The 19823-nt window shown below is 38.1% G+C and overlaps 1 protein-coding gene across 2 annotated transcripts in view; it reads right to left on the bottom strand.

Moving 5' to 3' along the window:
• Nucleotides 1–372: 372 nt before the first annotated feature.
• Nucleotides 373–19823, bottom strand: part of SHOX (SHOX homeobox) — a 56052-nt gene continuing 36601 nt past the window's right edge. The window contains exons 4-5 of one of the 2 annotated variants that reach the window (XM_069204313.1): nucleotides 19711–19799; nucleotides 373–1992 (exon numbers count right to left, since the gene is read on the bottom strand). In XM_069204313.1, coding sequence (XP_069060414.1) covers nucleotides 1747–1992; nucleotides 19711–19799 — 335 coding nt within the window. In that variant the 3' untranslated portion in view covers nucleotides 373–1746. Of the gene's footprint in view, nucleotides 1993–19707; nucleotides 19800–19823 lie in introns of both variants that reach the window. The other variant, XM_069204315.1, reaches the window with a different exon arrangement.

Here is a 19823-nt window from a genome sequence, read left to right as displayed (position 1 = left end):
ACAAGTGTTTTGTAGGTGTCGCCGGAACCCCAAGCTGGCCTCATAAGGCCACATGGATCATATGTAGGAATTGACAAAATGGAAATCAGTCTTCTACTTGTTAGATGTTTCATTCGTTCCCTTGCTGTGCCTCTCTGTCTCACTCTGGCCTTCACACTTTTCACTCTCTCTTCTTCTTCTCTTTCTTTCTTTCCATTTTAAATTACAAATGACCACAGCTAAAAGAAGTAAGCTTCTGTAAATGGCAAAACATAGGTACAACAATACTTTTTCGGTTTAAGGGCACATTATGTTTGTGGTCTGTAATACAAATGGTCACATTATTAATCCATAGCAATTTATAGCTAAATTTTGAGAGCAACTGCAAGTTAATTGGACTAAAAAGAAATGGCATATTTTTATTTTAACAAGGGGATCATGCCTTTTGACAATTATTTCGAAAACACATACTGACATTTTGGCAAAAAGGTGTCATTTTGGCAACTGAACCCTGAAGTTTTGGCAAAGCGAAAATGCACCAGGGCACCCAGTACAAGGAAAGACATCCCCGATTGGGAGAATGCAGAGCTTGTTATTAACAGAAAACGAATGTATAGTCAATTCATTAAAAATCTATAGTATTTACAGTATTGCACTTTGCTGCACTTAAATGCATGTCCTTAAAATGAATGCTGAATTCGTATTATTTCAGAAAACTGTTTATCCCCACTGTTCTGAGGCCCACCTTTTTCATCATCCTCCTCATCCTCCCCGAAAAACATTGATAAACCACAATTTTGAAAATAACATTTTCAAGCTGCAGACCATGGACAACTTTTGAAAAATAATCACCCTGTCGCTATGGCACAAAATACGACATTTTCATTTTGCATGTTATCAAATAGTGCAGGTACCTCAGGGTTAAGCAAGTGCACACATTGATGATCCTTCAAGTTACAATACCAGTAACATCATATTTTCCGCAATTTTATTTTAAACTGTAGAGACGAATTTTGTTATTGCTGCTTGAATAAAAAAAAAAGAAAGACATGAGGGAGGGTGCTCGTAACGCCACTGCCCCCGACCTAAATATGAAAATCTGAATGTTACATTCAAACTGTTCTTCAGCAAATGCTTTGAGGTGGATGTTTTTCATATCAGTGAATTAATACTCTTGGCAATGGAGAAACGTCTTTCATGGAGACCAGCCCCACAGATCTATTTTATAGATAAAGATTTATATTTATACATATTTATATTTATACTTTAACCTTCAAAACGTGTTTAGCTACACACATGCACATGGAGGATGGAGTGACAGCAGCGGGTGGCTTGTTGCTGAGGAGGGCTCTTCACCAAGGTTCAAAGATTCCCAAGTTGTCCCATGTCTGCAAGTAAGTGCCAGTCGAAAATGTACAGTATTCATTCCCCCACCTTCCAAAAGTTTATGAAAAGTTTCTGTTCTTGGTTAGAGCCATTGGGTAAAGTTTGACAGCTTGGAAAGTTGATGCAGAAAATGTTAATCTGTCATTGTGTCCCACAGATCAGTGGTGGCGGGAACAATGGGAAGTGGGCAAGAGCAAGCCGAGATTCGGCATTTCAATGAGTTGAATCGGAGAGTGCCTCTGACCCAGAGCAAAGGATGTTCAGGCCTTTTAGGTTTTCTGTAGCAAAAAACATGTTCTTAACAAGTTTTGTGCCTGTAGAGTCAAAATGCATGGCAAGAAGAAGACCCTCAGTTCACCTTCTTACCAAGGACTGGAATTGTCAAAGACCCAATGCCTCGGCATGTTTCCTCGCTTTGAGCCGCAAATCGGCGATGCTGGAGTTTTTGCTGTTGCTCTTTGCTGCGGCCGCCACAACAGCGGCAGCAGAGGCAGTTTCTGCCAGTGAGGCAATAGGAAGTCCAAAGTGGGGAGGTGGGAACATAAGGTATGGTGCATGGGCAGCCAGGTGAGGGTGAAGGTGGTGGTGTGCATGAGTGACTCCTTCCAGTTGCAACTGTGCTTGGACCTGCAAAAAGAAGAAAAACATGGATTTTAAAGGATCTATATAGATAACATCTACATCTGTACATCAATACATGTTTTTGCAATACTTGTACTTCATGCAATATTATCTCGTGATTAGGCAATTGTGTCTCAAGTACAGCAATTTAGAAATGAAAAACACCAATCAATAAATATTTATCGCAGATCCCGACAAATTGTCTTGGATAGAGATGTTGGATTTTGTTAGAGTTTGGAAGGTGACCCACCAGCCTATAGGTGTGGGGAGGCTCTTCATCTGCCATTCCAGCTAAGGACCATCTACTGAAATTAGAGATTCCTTCCAGCTTGGTAGGAATCTTTTTGCCAAAAGTGTTACCAAAACACTTCAGCTGATACAATAGCAGTGCATTCAACAAAAATGAAGGGACAGATTTATTAAAATGTCACACGATGGAGCAAGACGATTTGCTGCCCTGTGCCATGTGAGATGGAGAGAGCCAGAGTGCACCATATCTACTAAATAATTACGAATGTTTTCCCTCTCCCTGCACTGGTGTACTTAGTGCTGCGTAGCACCAATGCAGATACCCTTGCTCCATAGTGTAAGAGTACCTGTGTTAGTGACAGGATTGTTTTGTGTAAGCAGGTACACCTTCTCCTCGTTTGCCTCCTTTGAGGGATTTTCCTCTTTCGATGTGTGCTGCAGAATGGAGCACTCTTAGACAGAAAATTATTAGATCTAAAGATATTTCTAGTTCTGCCTCTGTTGTTGGGGTGCAGCATTTTAATGCATTACTAGGTTTACAAGTCTTTGTAAATCTGAGGATGTGCCAAAATCCCTGGGAGGATGCATGGGAATGCCCATGATCCACCCATGGAATGCCTTTCCAATGCAGAGCAAAGCAAGGCAAAGATTTGCACAACCTTGCATTACTCTGGACTTACTAAGCCATGCAGAGCCAATCAAGATGATTGTACGTGGCTTAGTAAATCTCACCTTGGCACTTGTGTTCCCTTGCATCTCCTTCTGTGACGCAAGGCTAATACAAGGGCTTTGTAAATCTGTCCCTTACTTTTTTCTGTTTCAGAAACCCACCCCCAAAACAGGGCTTTTCTCTCTTTGTATGAGGGCTAATGATGATCTTTTTCCCTGCAAGGATCTGCCAGGCTTCACATGAAAGACATATTTTAAAAGGATTGTCCTGGTATAGAGTACCTTCAAACACTTCAATGATGCCAGCCCACTGTAGATGAATAGTGAGTAAAAGGTTTTTGATGGAAGAGATAGTTGAGGCTTTGCCACAATAAATCTGGCAGTTACCCCACTGCTTAATTAGAGGTGTGTGTGAAATTTGCGTAATTATAAGAAATGCAAATCTTTATTTAATACTATGTCTTAGCACAAAATGCACCTGTATACCAATTTTTGAGGGAGGGATACATTTCTTGGTAAAAATATAGCACGGCACCACAAGTGCAGGAGTAACAGTCACAGGCGTTCAGGCCACTCACGGTATTCTTGAGCACTTGCAGGAAAACGATACCGCGAACAGCATGTAATTACACAAATTCATTTTATGGCGTTATTTTGAGAACTTTTCTCAATAAGCATAATGTGAAATTCCCAAAATGATGTGAATTACGCAGGCGTAATTTACATTTCACAGAGACCGACTGTTCATGAGGCTGTAGAACTACAGGTTTGGTGGGATGAGAGGTTATGCAGACTTTGTGCCTCATCATTCATGCCAACAAGCATTTAGTCGCTTGCAGTGCAGGAGATAACTAAACAATGCTGCAGCTGTAGATGGTAAAATGACTGTTGACAGAATGGGAAGGGGAGCAAAGTTTCACGGGGCATCCTCGTAAAAGAAAAAAGAAAAGTGCCAATCACCGCAAGGCAAACACCAGCATCAAGAGTGAGTTGCTGTTTGCCCTGCAATGAAATGCCAACAAATCAGGTAGGAGAATGTCTGATTTACAGCAGTTCTCCCGGTCCTTCAAACTCTAAGTGACATTCATAGTATTTAGAGCTTGTAAATCTTAATGGACAGTTTTTCTGACATCAAAACCCCTAGACTTGGCAAAGGCTGTAGAAATAATCATATTAACCTATGAACGAAAAGGTGAACAAAATAACAATGATATCTTCACATCATTGGGGCATGCTAAATTGCTATAGACTCCAAAGCTATGTTGTGCAGGACAAGCTCTAGTGTCCCAGTTCACAAATGTCGAAGTTCAATTGACACAAGCGAGGCATTTAGCCAAACATACTTTTGTGCAAGTAAATCTTTTGCAAGGGTTGGGACATAAGCATTCCAGGGCAGGTAACCCTTTTAGGCATTGGGAATACTGAAGCATGCACTTGCTTATGGATAGTCACAAATACGTCCATTGCCTATCTTAGTCAAGGGTTGGAGTAAATCAGTTTCCAATGTGGTAATAGGTAGGAAGATATAATAAATTGTGGCTGAAAGAAGAGGCTTCAAGTGGGACATAAAGAAGCTTTAAATTTCAAATGAGCTAAAGAGATGCATTTTCACAGCCAACAATGAATTCGATGAACATTTTTGCATACAGAAATCCATTTGCATAGTCATAACTGAGAAGTCACAAATGTTTTACAGGCATACACCTTGGAAACTGCAACAGTTTCAGATTCCCAAGCATACATCTACAAACCTTTGTTAATTCAAAAAAATGGAAACTAACTGCAAATGTATAAGGAAACATACTACTACATTTCAGAGGTTTTTGGTGAAGCAAACCACCTGTCTCCACAGACATTGAACGCTTATTTCTGTTCTCACATACATGTGACACTGATGAATATAGAGAGGGTTGCTTCATGTGACACCTGTGAGCATTTGTATACGATCTTGTGAGCCTTCCAGAAGTTGCCCCAGAGTGTGGCTTGTTATTAGGGCTAGTAAATACTACAGGGTCTCCTCATACTTGTACTAATCATCATACTGTGAGTGAATTAGATAAGTGGGCCTAACTCATGACCAACTCTGGTTCAGTAAAAGCCTTCTTCAACAGGTGCCTTTTGAGGAAACTGAGGGGATGTATGCCTTAAGTATACGACAAGCAAGTGAACCAGTGCTTAATTTATAAAAGAAAGAGTGCCCATGTCAAAGATCTGCTCTGATGCCAGTGGCAGGTGCATTTAACCATCAGTCCACCTAACAACAAAGCTGGTAGTTTTAAATCCACCTCATGCCTCTTTAATCAACTACCAAACACTCCCTGCTCCTTTATCTCACTCTTGCAGTTTCCTGCTTTCTCCCTTTGTGACATTATTCTGTCTTTCTCTTCTTTTGCCTTTCCAATTTGTTTGTTTTCCCTCTCTTGGTGTTGGGAAATATCTGATGTGAAGGAATAAGAGCCGGTCCCCGAAAATAACTTCTTGTGGCCCCCACCGGCAACAACCAGCTCAAATTAAACACTGAGGGGAATCCTCATTCTCATTTAAAATACATCATAGTCACTTTAACTGTGATTTGTTGTGCTACCAGGACCACAAAAGCACGAAAGGAAATTGAATAACACCCTTCCATTGAATCTTCTTTCTCAATTGCAGAAACCTCACTTTAAGTAAGAATGAGCCCATATACTATTTCTTACATCAATTTTAACATATTTGAGCAGAAGTGCCTGGTAGTTGGTTTATGTACATTTCAACGTTTTTGTAGGAAAATATTTATGCATGGTGGTTATTTTGGCAGTTGACTTTACTGAGTGCTGTTTTTCAATCTATGGCCTTCTGAGTTTACACATGCTTGCTAAGAGAGCTCAGAAGGTGTATCATATCTAATGTTACTGACTGCAGTTACATATGTGGATTTTTACAATATCTCTGTTTGCCAGGACAAGGCCAAAAGCCCCAAAATTAAGACTGACTGATGACATTAGGCTGTATCAGGGACGGAGTCCTACCAATAAGTACTGCCTCCGTCTTAGTGATTTTAAAATTGCACGTCTTCTTCTACCAGCTGACTATCGCAACCTCCCTCTGGCACTCAAAATCCCAAGCAAGAAGTGCACAAACGCAGATACAGTGGCATCTACAGCTTATGTAGTCTGCAAGTAAGAGTTGTATTACCCATACTAGTTTACAGCTGGGTGATCCCTGTCCTCTTCTGAGTCTCCCTTGCTCTCAAGCACCATTACATGGCCTTGAGACTGTGTAACCACTATGCAAAACATAATATATTAAATATTAATTTTAATCTGTCTAACAAAATACATTTATATTTTTTGTAACTTGTGTCAGGATTGAAGTCTCCTTTAAAGTCTAGCTTAATATCAGGATTTATACAAGTAGTTAATCTTGTGTTTCCTAGCAGAAATTCCAGTTGAGTATTTGCAAATGTTTTTTTATCATAACTAGGTTGATACATGAGTGTTTGAAATTTGAGGGATTTGATTGTATGTGTATGGTGGAAAAAAGATTTGCAATAGTGTTCGGAAACAAACACATACTGAAACAATTGAACCTTTCAGACATTGATAAGCATTTCCACTGTGCAAATGGAGTCACATGAATTTTCATTCACTGCCATTTATTAGTTGTCAAAGACCCACAAATGCCAGTAACTAGATCCACTGGAACCCATTTGTAACGGGTGAGCTGGAATTTCTACCACAACTTCATTTGAAGATCAACCTTCTAACATTCGATCTTTGTAGAAACTCTGAATATGTAAGGCAGCATTATACCCTTCTTGTAGCGAGGCTAGAGCCAGTTAGCACATCTCCTCATGTATATTCATTCAAAACTGAAGCACGGTGGCAGGACTGATTTCAGAGATTTCCTGGAAATTGCCTTGTTAGCAATTCAACGGAATAAGAAATGCTGATGAGACTATTTGTATAAACAGCATGGCATCATCAGAATTGACATAAACACTTGCTTAAAATTCTTCCTTTAATTGAGTCTTAAATACAACATGGTTGTCTTGGTGCTCAGTTCCGATGACAAAGCTTTCACTAACACAGAAGCCACACTGAAAGTGATCATAAATGTCACGAACATGCATTGAATTAATTCCATTACTTGTAGGATCATAACTGTCATTCAAGCAAACCAGAAAGAAAACCTCTTGTGCTTTTCCACTAGAATACAAGTGTATTCAATGAAATGCTCACTGTAAGAAATTAAAATTTCAGTTTTAGTAATTGTCATGAGATTACACCATTAATCCCCATTTTTGCACCTTACATATTGCCACTGGGAAGGCAATGGAATTGTCCATCTGGGATGTTTTATCAACAATGTAGGCAAATGCTACCTATTAATAGTACTGTTAATCAATAAACAATCAATTCGTATTAATTTTCAAGATTAGAAACCCGTTTTATTTTTGTGCTGGAGTTCTGTAATCAAAAAGATATTTCAGGAATTTCAGAGGACTGTCTTAAATTTTTACTGAATTTCAGGAATGTTGAAAATATTGGTATATTGATCAGCTATTTTTATATAAAAACAAGACACGTTTGCCAAGCAATGTGACTTTGATTCAGACTAAAACATTTTCCAATCAAATATTTTTGTCTTGTCTTAAATATTAGATTGTGTCTCATAGTTTATGTGTTGCATTTGTCCCTGGCTTACTGGGTGTTTATTTTGAGCAGAAGTTATGAAAATGTGAAGTCTTCCCCAATACGATGCAGTGGTTGACGCAAGTACGTTACCATAATTATAACCATGTCAGTCATTGTTGTAAAGTGTTCGTAGCAATGCATTAATCTAAATAAAGACCTTGATAAATAATTATAGCAGGGATTGACAAAATCAGCAATTTCAGAAATGAACCTGAAAAGCATTGGTGGTCTAGAAATCGTATTTGCTTTGAAGACACCATTATAGTATTATCTAACATCGGCCTGGCCAAAAAAGAATTTGGAAAAGGCGACTTGTCTCACAGCCTTCATTTAGCAGCACAAGAAGTATAACTAGCAATAGATTGCAATTGGAAGAAACCTATTGATTGTTAAAAGTCTCAGGTAGAGATTTCTGAAGGGAGAGGCTAATAAGAGGTCATAAGGAAAGTGGGGCTACCAATGAAGGATCAAATAGAGGAACTTCAATCCTTTGGTGAGCCAATCAGATGGAGGGGGTGGGAATGTTATCTTTACATTGCAGGCCAACAGGGCAGTGCAGCCCTCATTAAGGAGGAACACACTAGTACAAATAGGGGGGTACTTGGGTTGCTGCACTGCAGAAATAGTCCACTGCACTTTTTACAGAGGGTTACACAAGGTTCCATTGCAAAGGAACAGCTTACAAATGAAAAGATCAGGTTTAGAAACCGTCTGCAAGCTTGAAGGCAGAACACCCTGTTAATATGAACACAGAATATTATTTATTTTAAGGTTTTTTTAATGCAGTCTAATCCGGAGGTATTGGAGCACTGTGGATGGAATGTCTTCCTGAATACTTCAAAGAAAAAGACAGGAAGAATGTGAATAGGCGAATTTTTTAAGTGAGTGGGGAAGAAAGTTAAAAAAAACAAATCTGATGGGTTGTACATCATTGCTTCTTCTCATGCAGTTAGTGATTTAAAAGAATATTGCAGGGCATAAGTTTAAAATTATTCTAAAAATTTCTGACCACTTATATACAGAAATCTTTCCACAAATCGATTTAAACCCAAAAAAAATAAAATTAAGAGGATATGGATTTGTGTAATTGTTGTAAGAGATATCTGTAATGATGACTAGAGACGGATCAACCTTCCCATCGCTCCGTGCGCAGTAGGGGCAAAAGCTGTGCAGCACAACATATATTTAAAGGCGTGTCGCAGAAAATTTAATAGGGATCAACGAGTTGCCAAGTTTATCGTTTGCAATCCGCCATGTGATTGGTGAAGAGGCAAATTTAATTTTTTTAAATGTCATCTGGTCTGACAGCTCCTGCAGCCTGACAATCTTAAACTCCTAATTAGATTAAGTAGATAAGCAAAAGGTTATTTTCAGAAACAGTTAATGGGGGTTAAAACTTTAAAATAGCGTTGTGCCCTACAGAAACCGTATATATTAACAAAAGTCTACCCAGTCAATTTAGTGTGAAGATCATATGTCAGAAACATGTGTTATAAGGGGAAGGGATTACATTAGCTGTGTTTTTAATAGAGTGAAAAATTGGCTGACTGAAAACTGAGTTGATGTTTTGTACAACGAGGGGACATTTTTAATTCCTCGTTGCAATGTTTGTAGCATTGGTTGTTTTTAAAATGGACCCAACAGATACAAAACTGAAGATGTTGCAAGTTCTTTGTCACACTTTTAAAAACTAAGACATCTCTCGATGAGCGACCACTGGCAAACAGTTGTATAGGTTCATTTCGGCTGCAAGATGGAGTAGTTCTAGAAGTCAGGAAGTTATTGCCGTTCAAAATGGGGCCTTCCAGTATTAACTATGGAGCTAATCTTTTTTAGGAAATACAAGCACCCAATGGTAGACTGATGAACTAACGGAAACGGCTTTTATTTTAGTTGTATTATCATTAGTATAAAAATGTCTTTTGTTTTTGCAATGCTTGCTCTGAATTGTTTGAATTACACAAAGTCGGAGTAACGCTACTATAGTTTTCGTTGCCCTCACCTATTCATTTTGTTCTTTTTATAAATGACAAAAAACTGATGTAACTAGTATTTCCAAATAGCCCACACTGTATAACAAAATGTATTGTCTTTGTAATTATTTCGTGATTTAAAAATAAAACTCTAAAACCGCCCCAAATCTATTTTCTGAATGTGATTTATAACAGGAAACAGCCAGACATAAAACGATGCAAAGATTCATAATGGGATCTTAGACCTAGACACAGCTGCCATTGGTGAAGCAGCCCTCAAGGGCTCACTAAACCCGGATAACTGATGTATTTACCTACCCTAACAGCAGTCAAATGTGCCATTTTCCTTCTTTGCACCAGGACCCAGGGCATCCTTGCTATACTACTGCTCAAACCATTTGTAAAAATGTCAAGCCATTGTATAAAAACTTGAGGGGGGGAAAGGAGACAACAGTCAACAGCAAAAGACCGGAAGTCGAAAGAAAGGAAGGGAAGTAAGATGAAAGTAAAAAGAAAACAATAATGAATAATGCACATGTTCATTGGGTGAGTGGGATACAACAATAAAGGAAATATAAATGTGAACACAGTTGCGACCCATTTATACAGATTAGAGAACTTGCAATGCCAATGAAAGAGTAAGTATAAGGTCACATGAGACCAAGGTGGTAAACCAGTCCATTTTCTATCAAGGCATACATCCAAAAACCTAAACCAGGAACAAAGTGAGCTGGAAAAGGGGAGCAGCAAAGATAAATGCCACAAAATCGTTTAGACAAATTAGAATATGGTGTCCACTGTTAAGCAGCTATTGTTTGGCCAGAGATGTAATGTGATGTTTGCAAATATTGATAATAATAATTCATGTTGTAAAGTCACACTGCCGGCTGCAGTACGCATGGTGCAATTTAATAACATATTTACATGCGTACTTTATAATGCAGGCCATTACATGAGGGACAGAGAGGGGGCAATAAAACATTTATAGTAGGCTGGTCATGTTACCGATGTGATGTAGGGCCGGCTAATGTCAAGTGGGCTGTGATGATCTTAAAAAAAAACTTGGAGAAAAGACATTACAGTCCTCATCTGTGTGATTGCTAGGGTGACGGGGATAATTTAAAAAAGATGACGGTGTAACCCTACTCTTCAAAGTTCCAGGTGTAACATTTGCTAGTGGTCCAGATGAGAAATGTTCTACGGAAGAACAATAGATAGAGCTGTGCCAGCATTGTCAATGATGTGATAACTGGAAAACTGTCTTAAATTACTATTACTCTAGAATAGCAACTAAAGCTGAGGTTGTATTGTTCCATAGTCTGTGCCAAGCCTCGAGGATGTTAGGACTGACTGCTGTGCTGTCCTCCACTCTTGAACAATGGCAAAATGTGTGTAAAAGGTTTTGTCTCTCTCTGTTAAAGACTCTGCCAATTTAAGGACAGATGCATGTTCGCTTCAGATTAATATATTAACTAAAGTGTGGCCTTCAGAGACCAAAGGAGAAAGAAATTTCTCCTAACTGGAAAATTTTGTAATAATACATGGCGTGTACAAATAAGGTTTCATCAAAGTCCCTATATGTGTAAGACAGTACATGTGGGGGTCAAATGGGGGACCCTTTGTTGCCAGGCTTGAATCTCTTATCTTCTTGGCTACGGACTGAGAATTGTCTGGTGTTCACTGCCTGCCTCAGTAGAAAGGTGTTTTATGACCCAGACAATGGTTGGTAGTAGTCAGTCGTGAAACTGAAAGAAAAAAGTGGACATTGCAATGCAATCAGAGTAAGCCAGATATGAGATCACTACAACGGTCCCAGAAGCTTCCACTGCCATGCCCATCTGTCAGATAGCCCTTCATTAACAGAGCACCTATGTTGATGTATCTTACTCACTGGCCTCATAAAAAATAGAAATAGAGATGAATTTTTCAGTGCCTTTATCCCTCAGGTTCACTTTTATATCATCTGCATGAATACGTCAGACTCTTCCTTCCTGTATTGCTCATCTGCCATTGGGCAAGGCTTAACCAGCACATTTATAAGTTTACCAAGTGTCATTTACAAGAAGAATATCCATGATTGGTTGTGTTTATTGATTCACAAAGCCAGCAAACACTTTATACCTTGTCTTAATCTCAAAGTAGTACGACTCAAAACCACAATCAACTTACAGCTCTCTGTAGAAGTGAGCAGTAAAGCAAGCATTTGCAAAGTAAGTAGGTCTCACTTTTTCTAACTATTGCCTCTGTTTTTGCCAACCAGGTTCAGCATCAACAAAAAAATATGATTTGTGCTGATGCAGCAGCATTCTCCAAAAAATTTAAAAAATGTTAATGAGGAAAGGCAAAAAATGTAATGACTGCATGCATGTCATATGTTCCCAGTGCATGTATGCGCTCTGATGCCAAGGTGACCCAGCATGATGATGTATTGACATACGTGTGTCATCATGCATTCATGCTCATACGGTGTGATGAAGCATCCATTTTACTTATTTTTTTATCTATTATTCCACAATAGTGGGTGTAAACCTTAGAACAGCAAAAAAAAAAAAAAAATGGTTTAAACATGTGCAAAAGAGCATTTAAAAAAAGAGTGTCCAGACAGCAATTGTCAGCTGCCAGGCCCTCACAAAATTTTAAAATAAAGTTTTTCCAAAAGAACATGACAGGAGTGGAAGAGCAGCAACAGAGAAGCACTTGGTGGACTAATGAACGTGGGTTGCTGGAAACTAACTGGGAGTGGACAGGGGAACAACAAAGGTGCTTGGGTGGGAGGAAAAATACATTCAAAATGCTAAAAACGAAGACTACATGGGACAGAGGAAGCAATGGACAAGCTTGGGGTATAAAGTGGAAGGCACATGAGGAAAAGGGCAATAAACACACATGCACTGTAATGGAGTTCTGAAAGTGAAAGAACACTTAGGGCCATATGTACGAACACATTTTCCCATAGACACAGAATGGGCAAAACTGCTTGCTACATCTGGCCCTTAGTTCTCTGATCCTAAGGAGTAGAAGGACACAAATTATCTAGTCAAAAGGACAATAAAGAAACTCTGCTCCAGGAAAGGACAAATACAGGAAGAGAAAGGAATACAATAAAATACAAATGTAGAAAATATGATTGACAAGAAAGCCAACAAATGGTAATGACCCAAAACCCACTGCAAGTAAAGTCCACAATATACCTTTGAACAACAGACAGCTATACATGTCTGTAGCTAAGACCTAAAATAAGGCACTCAGGAAATGCAAATGGTCAATCATAACCCATGCATACAAGAGAACCATGCTAATGCTACCTGAATACATGAAAAGAGAGTAGTTAGACTATTACTTTTTAAAGTAAAGATACATAGAATGTTAACTGTAGGTGAGAGAATGGTCGCAAGATGTTTGAAATATTTTAAATTATGATTATCCTTAGGACTCAATGAAAAGATAAGCCAATAAGTAACAGAGAGGTATATAATCACATGTTTGTGAAATTTTGCTTCAATTTTCGCATTCGATGAGCACGTGAGGTGGTGTAATCCCAAATAAATGTGCTTTTTATAACAAAAAATAATGTACACATTTGGGGACACTAACAGCCAAATTTATTTTATTCACAGTCTTCCCTGAAGTTATCTCCATGGAAAAAATAATAGTTTAGTAAATATTGTATTGTATGATGAAGTTACGCATTTTAAATTATGTGATTTTGAAACGAACATTTATCAGAGGTTGCAGCCATGCAGGTATGCTTACTAGAGTGTCAAGCAGATGTTGAGTGGAGACACTACCATATTCCTCTCCCAGAGAATATTTGTGATTGATCTGTGACATCATCAGCCTGGGCCCTACCTTCCACATAGGGATGAATACATAGATCAGAAAGGTTATGAAATTAGCCACTCACACGGAACAATTAGGTACAATACATTGCAAGCATTTCTAAGACATTACTAACCAATTGCTATCTAGTGACCTCCATGTCTAATACTCCACTGCATGTCTAATGCTCACTTGCATGTATAATGATTAGCTGAATTACATCTGAAACTAATTCAGTAGTGATGGATTACTAAACTACTTTGTTGAAGAATTGCAAAGTAATTTTTAATTTATCACACTTCTCTGTTAATCCTTTCTTTCGCTTACTGTCCCCATCAACCTGCTACATTAATTAGCACACAAGTGATGCAACCTTGTTGGACGTCCCTCACAGGGTGTCAACAAATGTATCAGGATGGAGTCCAGCTTCATTCTCACCTGCTTTAAAGGTCATGATGCCTTCTGGAATATACTGCAAGGGAATCACATTTTTTATTGCCGTGTTTGAATGTTAATACTGGAAATGTAGTAATTTCATGACTCCTATTTAATTTCAGCAAGGATCTCGGAAGTGAAACATTGAGCAGAATGCATTATGCGAACATTTGGTGATATGGTAAACCCATGTCTCGGTTGCATCCCTTATGTAGCTAATAAACTTCTCATTGAAGTAATGAATTCGGAATAAGGAATATCATAAAAGCAGTATGGTTCACGTGATAAAAGGGAGGGATTAAGTGCAATTAACATGGCACTTCTTGAAAGAGTGGCATTGTTGCTAAAAAAACTGTGTGCCAGAATTAAGAATGGTGTAAAGAGGGTGTGGCATAACATGGCCGTAGCACTATCAATATTGATGAAAACAAAATTACATATTAGACGAGTAGAGTTGTTGATGTTATCTATCAGACTGCCAATAAAGGAGAGATTGCACTTATTATCATTATAATAGAATTATTTATATGACGTGCAGGACCCCGCTTTCGAGCATTGATGATGAGCACTACCTAATGATCATTGGCCTGATCTGGCGTTACATTAGGTGAGCCTGAAGAAGGATGGCGCTCAGCTTTATAAAATGCTGATTTATTGTGAAACACGTTTTTTGAGATTTTAATCATTATGAACTAATAAAAATGTAGTGTGTTCTTAAGACCATCAGCCGTGTTTGAAGATATTGATTAAGGATAACTTGAAATCTTTAAAAATAGCAATATTTTTGTACCATCGTAACATTTCTTCCACAAAACATTTTGTTGTACTACTGAAAAATATTACTGAACAATTGCATCCTTTGGCCTTTCTTTTAGTGTTTGTTAATTTAGCATGCAGTCAATATATTTTGGTGGAGGTGTATTCAAAACAGAGATTAATACGTTTTCCCACCTGTTACAATAATGTGATAAACCCATAATTTTATTATGAAATCTGGTGATTTTCGCTTAAAATACAATAAAAATATTACTCATGAATAAAAATAAAATGATTTTAGGTAAACGGAAGAAACATGGCATGAGGAGAAAAGGAAGTGGTGCATGTGTTGGATAATAGTTAGTAACACACAGAGATGAGTAGTAAGGAAAGGTGAAATGGGGGCATTGAATACCACTGAACAGAGGATATTTGCAGACAAAAGAGAGGACTGAGAAAGAAATAGTAGGTTAAAGTGAAATATAGCATTTTTGATCAATATCACAAGATAGGCAAGGAGTTAAAGAAATGCAGAGAAAGAAAACAAAACAAAGTAAGGATTAGGTAATACAACATATGGTTCTGATTCGCCAGCAGGAGTAACAGGAAAACACAAATTCACGTTGGTTATTGGGATATAGCATTGAAAAAATCAATGCAACATTCTATGCTAGTAAGATTAATGCTCGTTGCTACGAAGTTTCTCCTAGAATCCTTAAAATAAAAGAGTACATGGATTTGCTGTCCTTTCCTCTGCAATGACAGGGATTTGAAATTGATGACATACGGTGCACTTTTCATGCACACACTTTTGCTTTTCTATGGTGAAGAAAGGCAGTAGACTATTGAGATACAATGGGAGCGTGCAGAGTTGATCAATATGTACATTGATCTGCACAGAAAGTAAATAACATGGAGCTGTCCTAGGAGTATTAGAGTGATGTTTATTGGAATCAGACAAGTGTTGAAGATAGAGAGGGGCAGGTGGAATGAGGTTCTTATAATACTGTATCTGTTACAATTGATTTTCAGTTCATCCAAAGGGGTTTGCTGAAAGCTTTGAAAAATTCATAGCACACCATACGTCAGCATTGAATAGCCCCACGTCAAACATCAAGTTATTACAATAAATGATTTTTGCACACTGTGTTGCTCAAAGGTACCTATGGACGATATTCAAAAAACATTAACTGACAATGAAAGCCACCCCTGGTCAGATTGGGCATGGCCATGGCACACAAAGCATTATGGGAACAGCTAATATGGTGCGAATGCAACAGTCATGGTGGGATCACGATACATTTTATTTGACCATTATTCATTCCAACATGGCAGCACTCATTAACCCAGTATTAAATTAGGTCTGCGTGGAGATAACATATTTGAAAGATGGCACTTATACTCCAGGAACTGAGTTCCTATTGCATTTTCTTTCCAGAGGCTGGCTTCCATTCCATTCAACCTATTCACATCTAAAGCCCTATTTCTAGTTTTTCGTACAGTCAGCTCAGAAATACAATGTTTGGTGTAAAAACTTTTCAGCTAAGATTTGGGAAGAGCCCGTAAATATGAAAAACAGGAGAGACGAGGATGAGTGCAGCATCATTTAGGAACATTCTAGTTTTCCATGTAGAATGAGGACCCCTGCAGTCGGCCACTGAGAATGCGATATGGACAGGGCTACAGGAACCATGAGTTTGGATAATAGCCTAACTACTGGAATGTCCAACTGATTTGTAAACAAGAACACCATACGAAATGTGGAAAGGTATGTGCATTGTAAGGGGTTCTCCAGGTTATGCCTATTGCTGAAAGAATTATTTTTAAATACTAAATGGCAACTAATTATGTGTGTTGAAACAAACAGATAACGCCTTCTGTGTTTCTGGAAACTATTGCTTAGAGAAAATTGGCTTTATTTGGCAGTAATAATAAAGTGTCAGGCTGTGGAAGCAACCTGTAATGAACGCTTCAAAGCAATGATTACTAATGCGCCTCATTTCTGATGATGGAGGTGTGTGTGCATACACGCACCTGCTTTCACAGATGCAACATTCAGCTAACAATGGGTCCTGATTTCAGTTAGAATGTTGAGGTTTTGCTTGGCTTTCACAAATAGGCTGCTAATTAAACAAAGCAATGTCTAAGTTCAGAGGACTTTGAACTTACTCCTGCAAAGTTCAGCTAACAATTGGTCCTAGCTGCAACTTAAAGGCCTTATTCACAAAGGTAAACTTACACTTTTGTGTAAGTTTACTATTTTTTTGCTACTCACAAACTACAGGTTAATAGTAAGTTTACAATTGCTGAGACCTTGCAATCCATGTGGAGAACTTTGGGTGGCGTTCTCTGCCCCGACTATGGAGTCTACACAGTCATAAACTTACTATTAACTCTGAGTTTGTGGAAAATAAAAAAAAAAGAAAATTACCTTTGTCAGTCTTGCCCTGATTATTTTTGTTTTGCTTAACTTTCCTGGAGAGGTTGTTAATTAAACAATAGAAAATGTTAAAGCTCTGCAGAGGCTGTCCTTATGGAGTCATTTACCCAAAAATTAAATTGGGCCACAGTACACATGTTACTTACCCACTAGGTACCTTTCATTTGTTATATGTTTTTTTTTTTTGTATATGATGTCACAGCAGTAAAAGGAAACAGGAGTGTTCAACTGGTTTGTTCACAAGATGGATTTTTAGTGAAGACTCGTTTTGCTGTGTTGAGAAGCACACTTTTTCTGTGTAAGACAGAGTTTTGAATTGGGGTGGATGAGATTCATGCAATTTGTTTTCACACAATTTTTCAGAATTCGTCAAACATTGTGTGAAATTATGGGAAATGCAAAGCCAACACTTAACATTATATTTCTGAATGAAATGCATCTTTGTGTTTATTTAGGACGTGAGGATGCATTTCATGAGAAAATATTAGTTAAAAAAACAAAAGTGGCGCATAGATCAACCGCTCTCTTTGTGGTCATTTGTGTTGTTAAGTGCTCCCTGGCTCAAACTTGCCATCAATGCAGCATATTTGTACTACAAGGTACAATGGTGTACGTTTGTGAATACTTCATAGCAAACATAATGCAAAATTATGCAAGATTAAGCAAGCCAAATGGAAGGTTACCCAGGCCTAGGTTGAGGCTACTTTGCACAAGCTTCGGCAAACAAAGAGATCTGATTGCAATGAAAAATGAAAAAATGGATGTTTGCAATTAGAAAATTCAAATCTGACTATCTTTCATGGAGAGAATGCTCATAAAAAAGCTATGGCGAAGGCAATGCTCACCATTGTGGTTTGAACCAGCCATTATCTAAAGGCACTAGCATGTTCCACAGCAAATTACCTGGAGGGAGAAAGGAACTCTAACACTCGGCCCCTCAAGGGTGAAATCCGGAATTCATGCAGATTGCATCATATTTGTCAATACTAAGGTGTCCATGTTGGTGCAGTCAGATATGGTGCCCTGTCTCACTTTGATTAAAAAATGTATGTGTCAGAGATTGGCCAATTAAAAGACTAACTATTCATCAACATTTTGGCTTTACCAAAGTACCACCACAAAAGTTCACACTGAGGGCTTTCAACCTCATTTAGCCCTACTTTGTGTCTGGAAGATAATGACACCTCTGTTTAGGCTAGATGAAATATAATCTACTTCCAAAATCTGCTCTGAGACATCAATGTTTTTTTCAGAAATGTCTTTGGGTTTATGTGCGATTTTTAATCATAGATCTTTAAAACTATGTCATACATATATGTAACTATTTGTTTTCCTAAAATCATTTACAAATTAAATGAAAAAACATTTGATGATGATGCAAAGCAAAAGAAAAGTTTAAATGCTATTTCACACTAAGGGACAAAAAAAAACTCGGGTTCATTTGATCTGTATAAAAAAGCAACAGGAACCCTTGTTGCCTTCCAGAATAGCTGGAACATCACTCTTTGTCTAGAAAAGAAGCTTTACTTTTCAAGGCATTTACCTCACTTGGTAAAATGTAATAAAGTGTAATGTAATTTAAATGTGTTCATCGGTATTCCGCTACGAGGCATGTGATCTTTGTCGTGGGACTTAATAGGTCTCAATTAAAATAGCTGACTCAAAGGATGTGGCTCAAGGGTTTAATGCACCAGCTGTAATAGCTGCAGATTGAAGGTCATGGGTTCAAATGCATGCGAAGTCCACGCCCCTTGCATTCTGTCCAGGCACAGAAAATCAGATCCATGTGAACTGGGGACATAAAGAATGCTAAGCTTCTTCCAAAAGGGATTTTGGAATCTCGCAAAGGATGCAATTAGCCATCCCAGGGGCACATTATTAGGAGCAAGTGGAGCAAGTTACATACATTAATTTCACTTTTTTTTTATTAATCGCAGGCTAGGATACAGCTTCGATGACATGTCAGTACAGCACAGAGCCCATTTTAACATGCGTATGTGCACATTTGTACGCTGATATATTTTCAATGCACAGATTTAAACATTTTTATTATGTGTGTGAAGTTACTACATAATACCCCTTGAAAAGCAATGTACAAATGTGCAGGAAATATTTTTTCTTAAATAGACCTACACCCAAAACAAAATAATTTTGGTCAGCCTTTACTTGACAGATGCAAGTAAATAACAATTATTGGATGAACTAAGAGGATGGAGAAGAAAAAGAAGTAGCGCATAATTGATCATACCATAAGAACTTGTTTGTGTTTATGGTGTTTACATTTGTCAGTGGTAAAGACCATAGAACCAACCAACCAAGCAAGTTAATCTTAAAATGTATGTTCTATGGGTAGATTCATGGAACAAGCCACCTATTATTCCTTGAAAAAATACTGTAAATTTCCAAATAAACAAAGCCACATTGTCCATTCTATTTGTTTCCACTAATCCCTTTAAAAACAAGTGTTTTCTCCTGTTGGGAGGTTTAATGCAAATGCAAGATGCTAATTGGACAATAATATTATGCAGATTCAGGTGACATCTAACAAATTATTCACTTCTTTAGAGCCAAAGATCGCCCAGACATGATGATCAAAACATACAAATTATCGAAAAAAGACACAACTGTGTTAAAACGACATAAATCAGCAAACAACAAACAAATTTATCCAATGCAAACATTATGACTTGGAAAAAAAACAAACTACCTGTTGGAAAGGCATCCTCAGTGCACCCATATTCACATATGGTGCAACTCTGCAGGCATCAAGGTGACTGGCTGTGCCGAGGATCACACCTGGGAGGAGAAGCAAGAAATGGT

The sequence above is a fragment of the Pleurodeles waltl genome, chromosome 8 (assembly GCF_031143425.1).
Source record: "Pleurodeles waltl isolate 20211129_DDA chromosome 8, aPleWal1.hap1.20221129, whole genome shotgun sequence".
In the NCBI taxonomy this organism is placed as follows: Eukaryota; Metazoa; Chordata; class Amphibia; order Caudata; family Salamandridae; genus Pleurodeles; species Pleurodeles waltl.
This window is presented reverse-complemented; position numbering and strand designations above follow the sequence as displayed.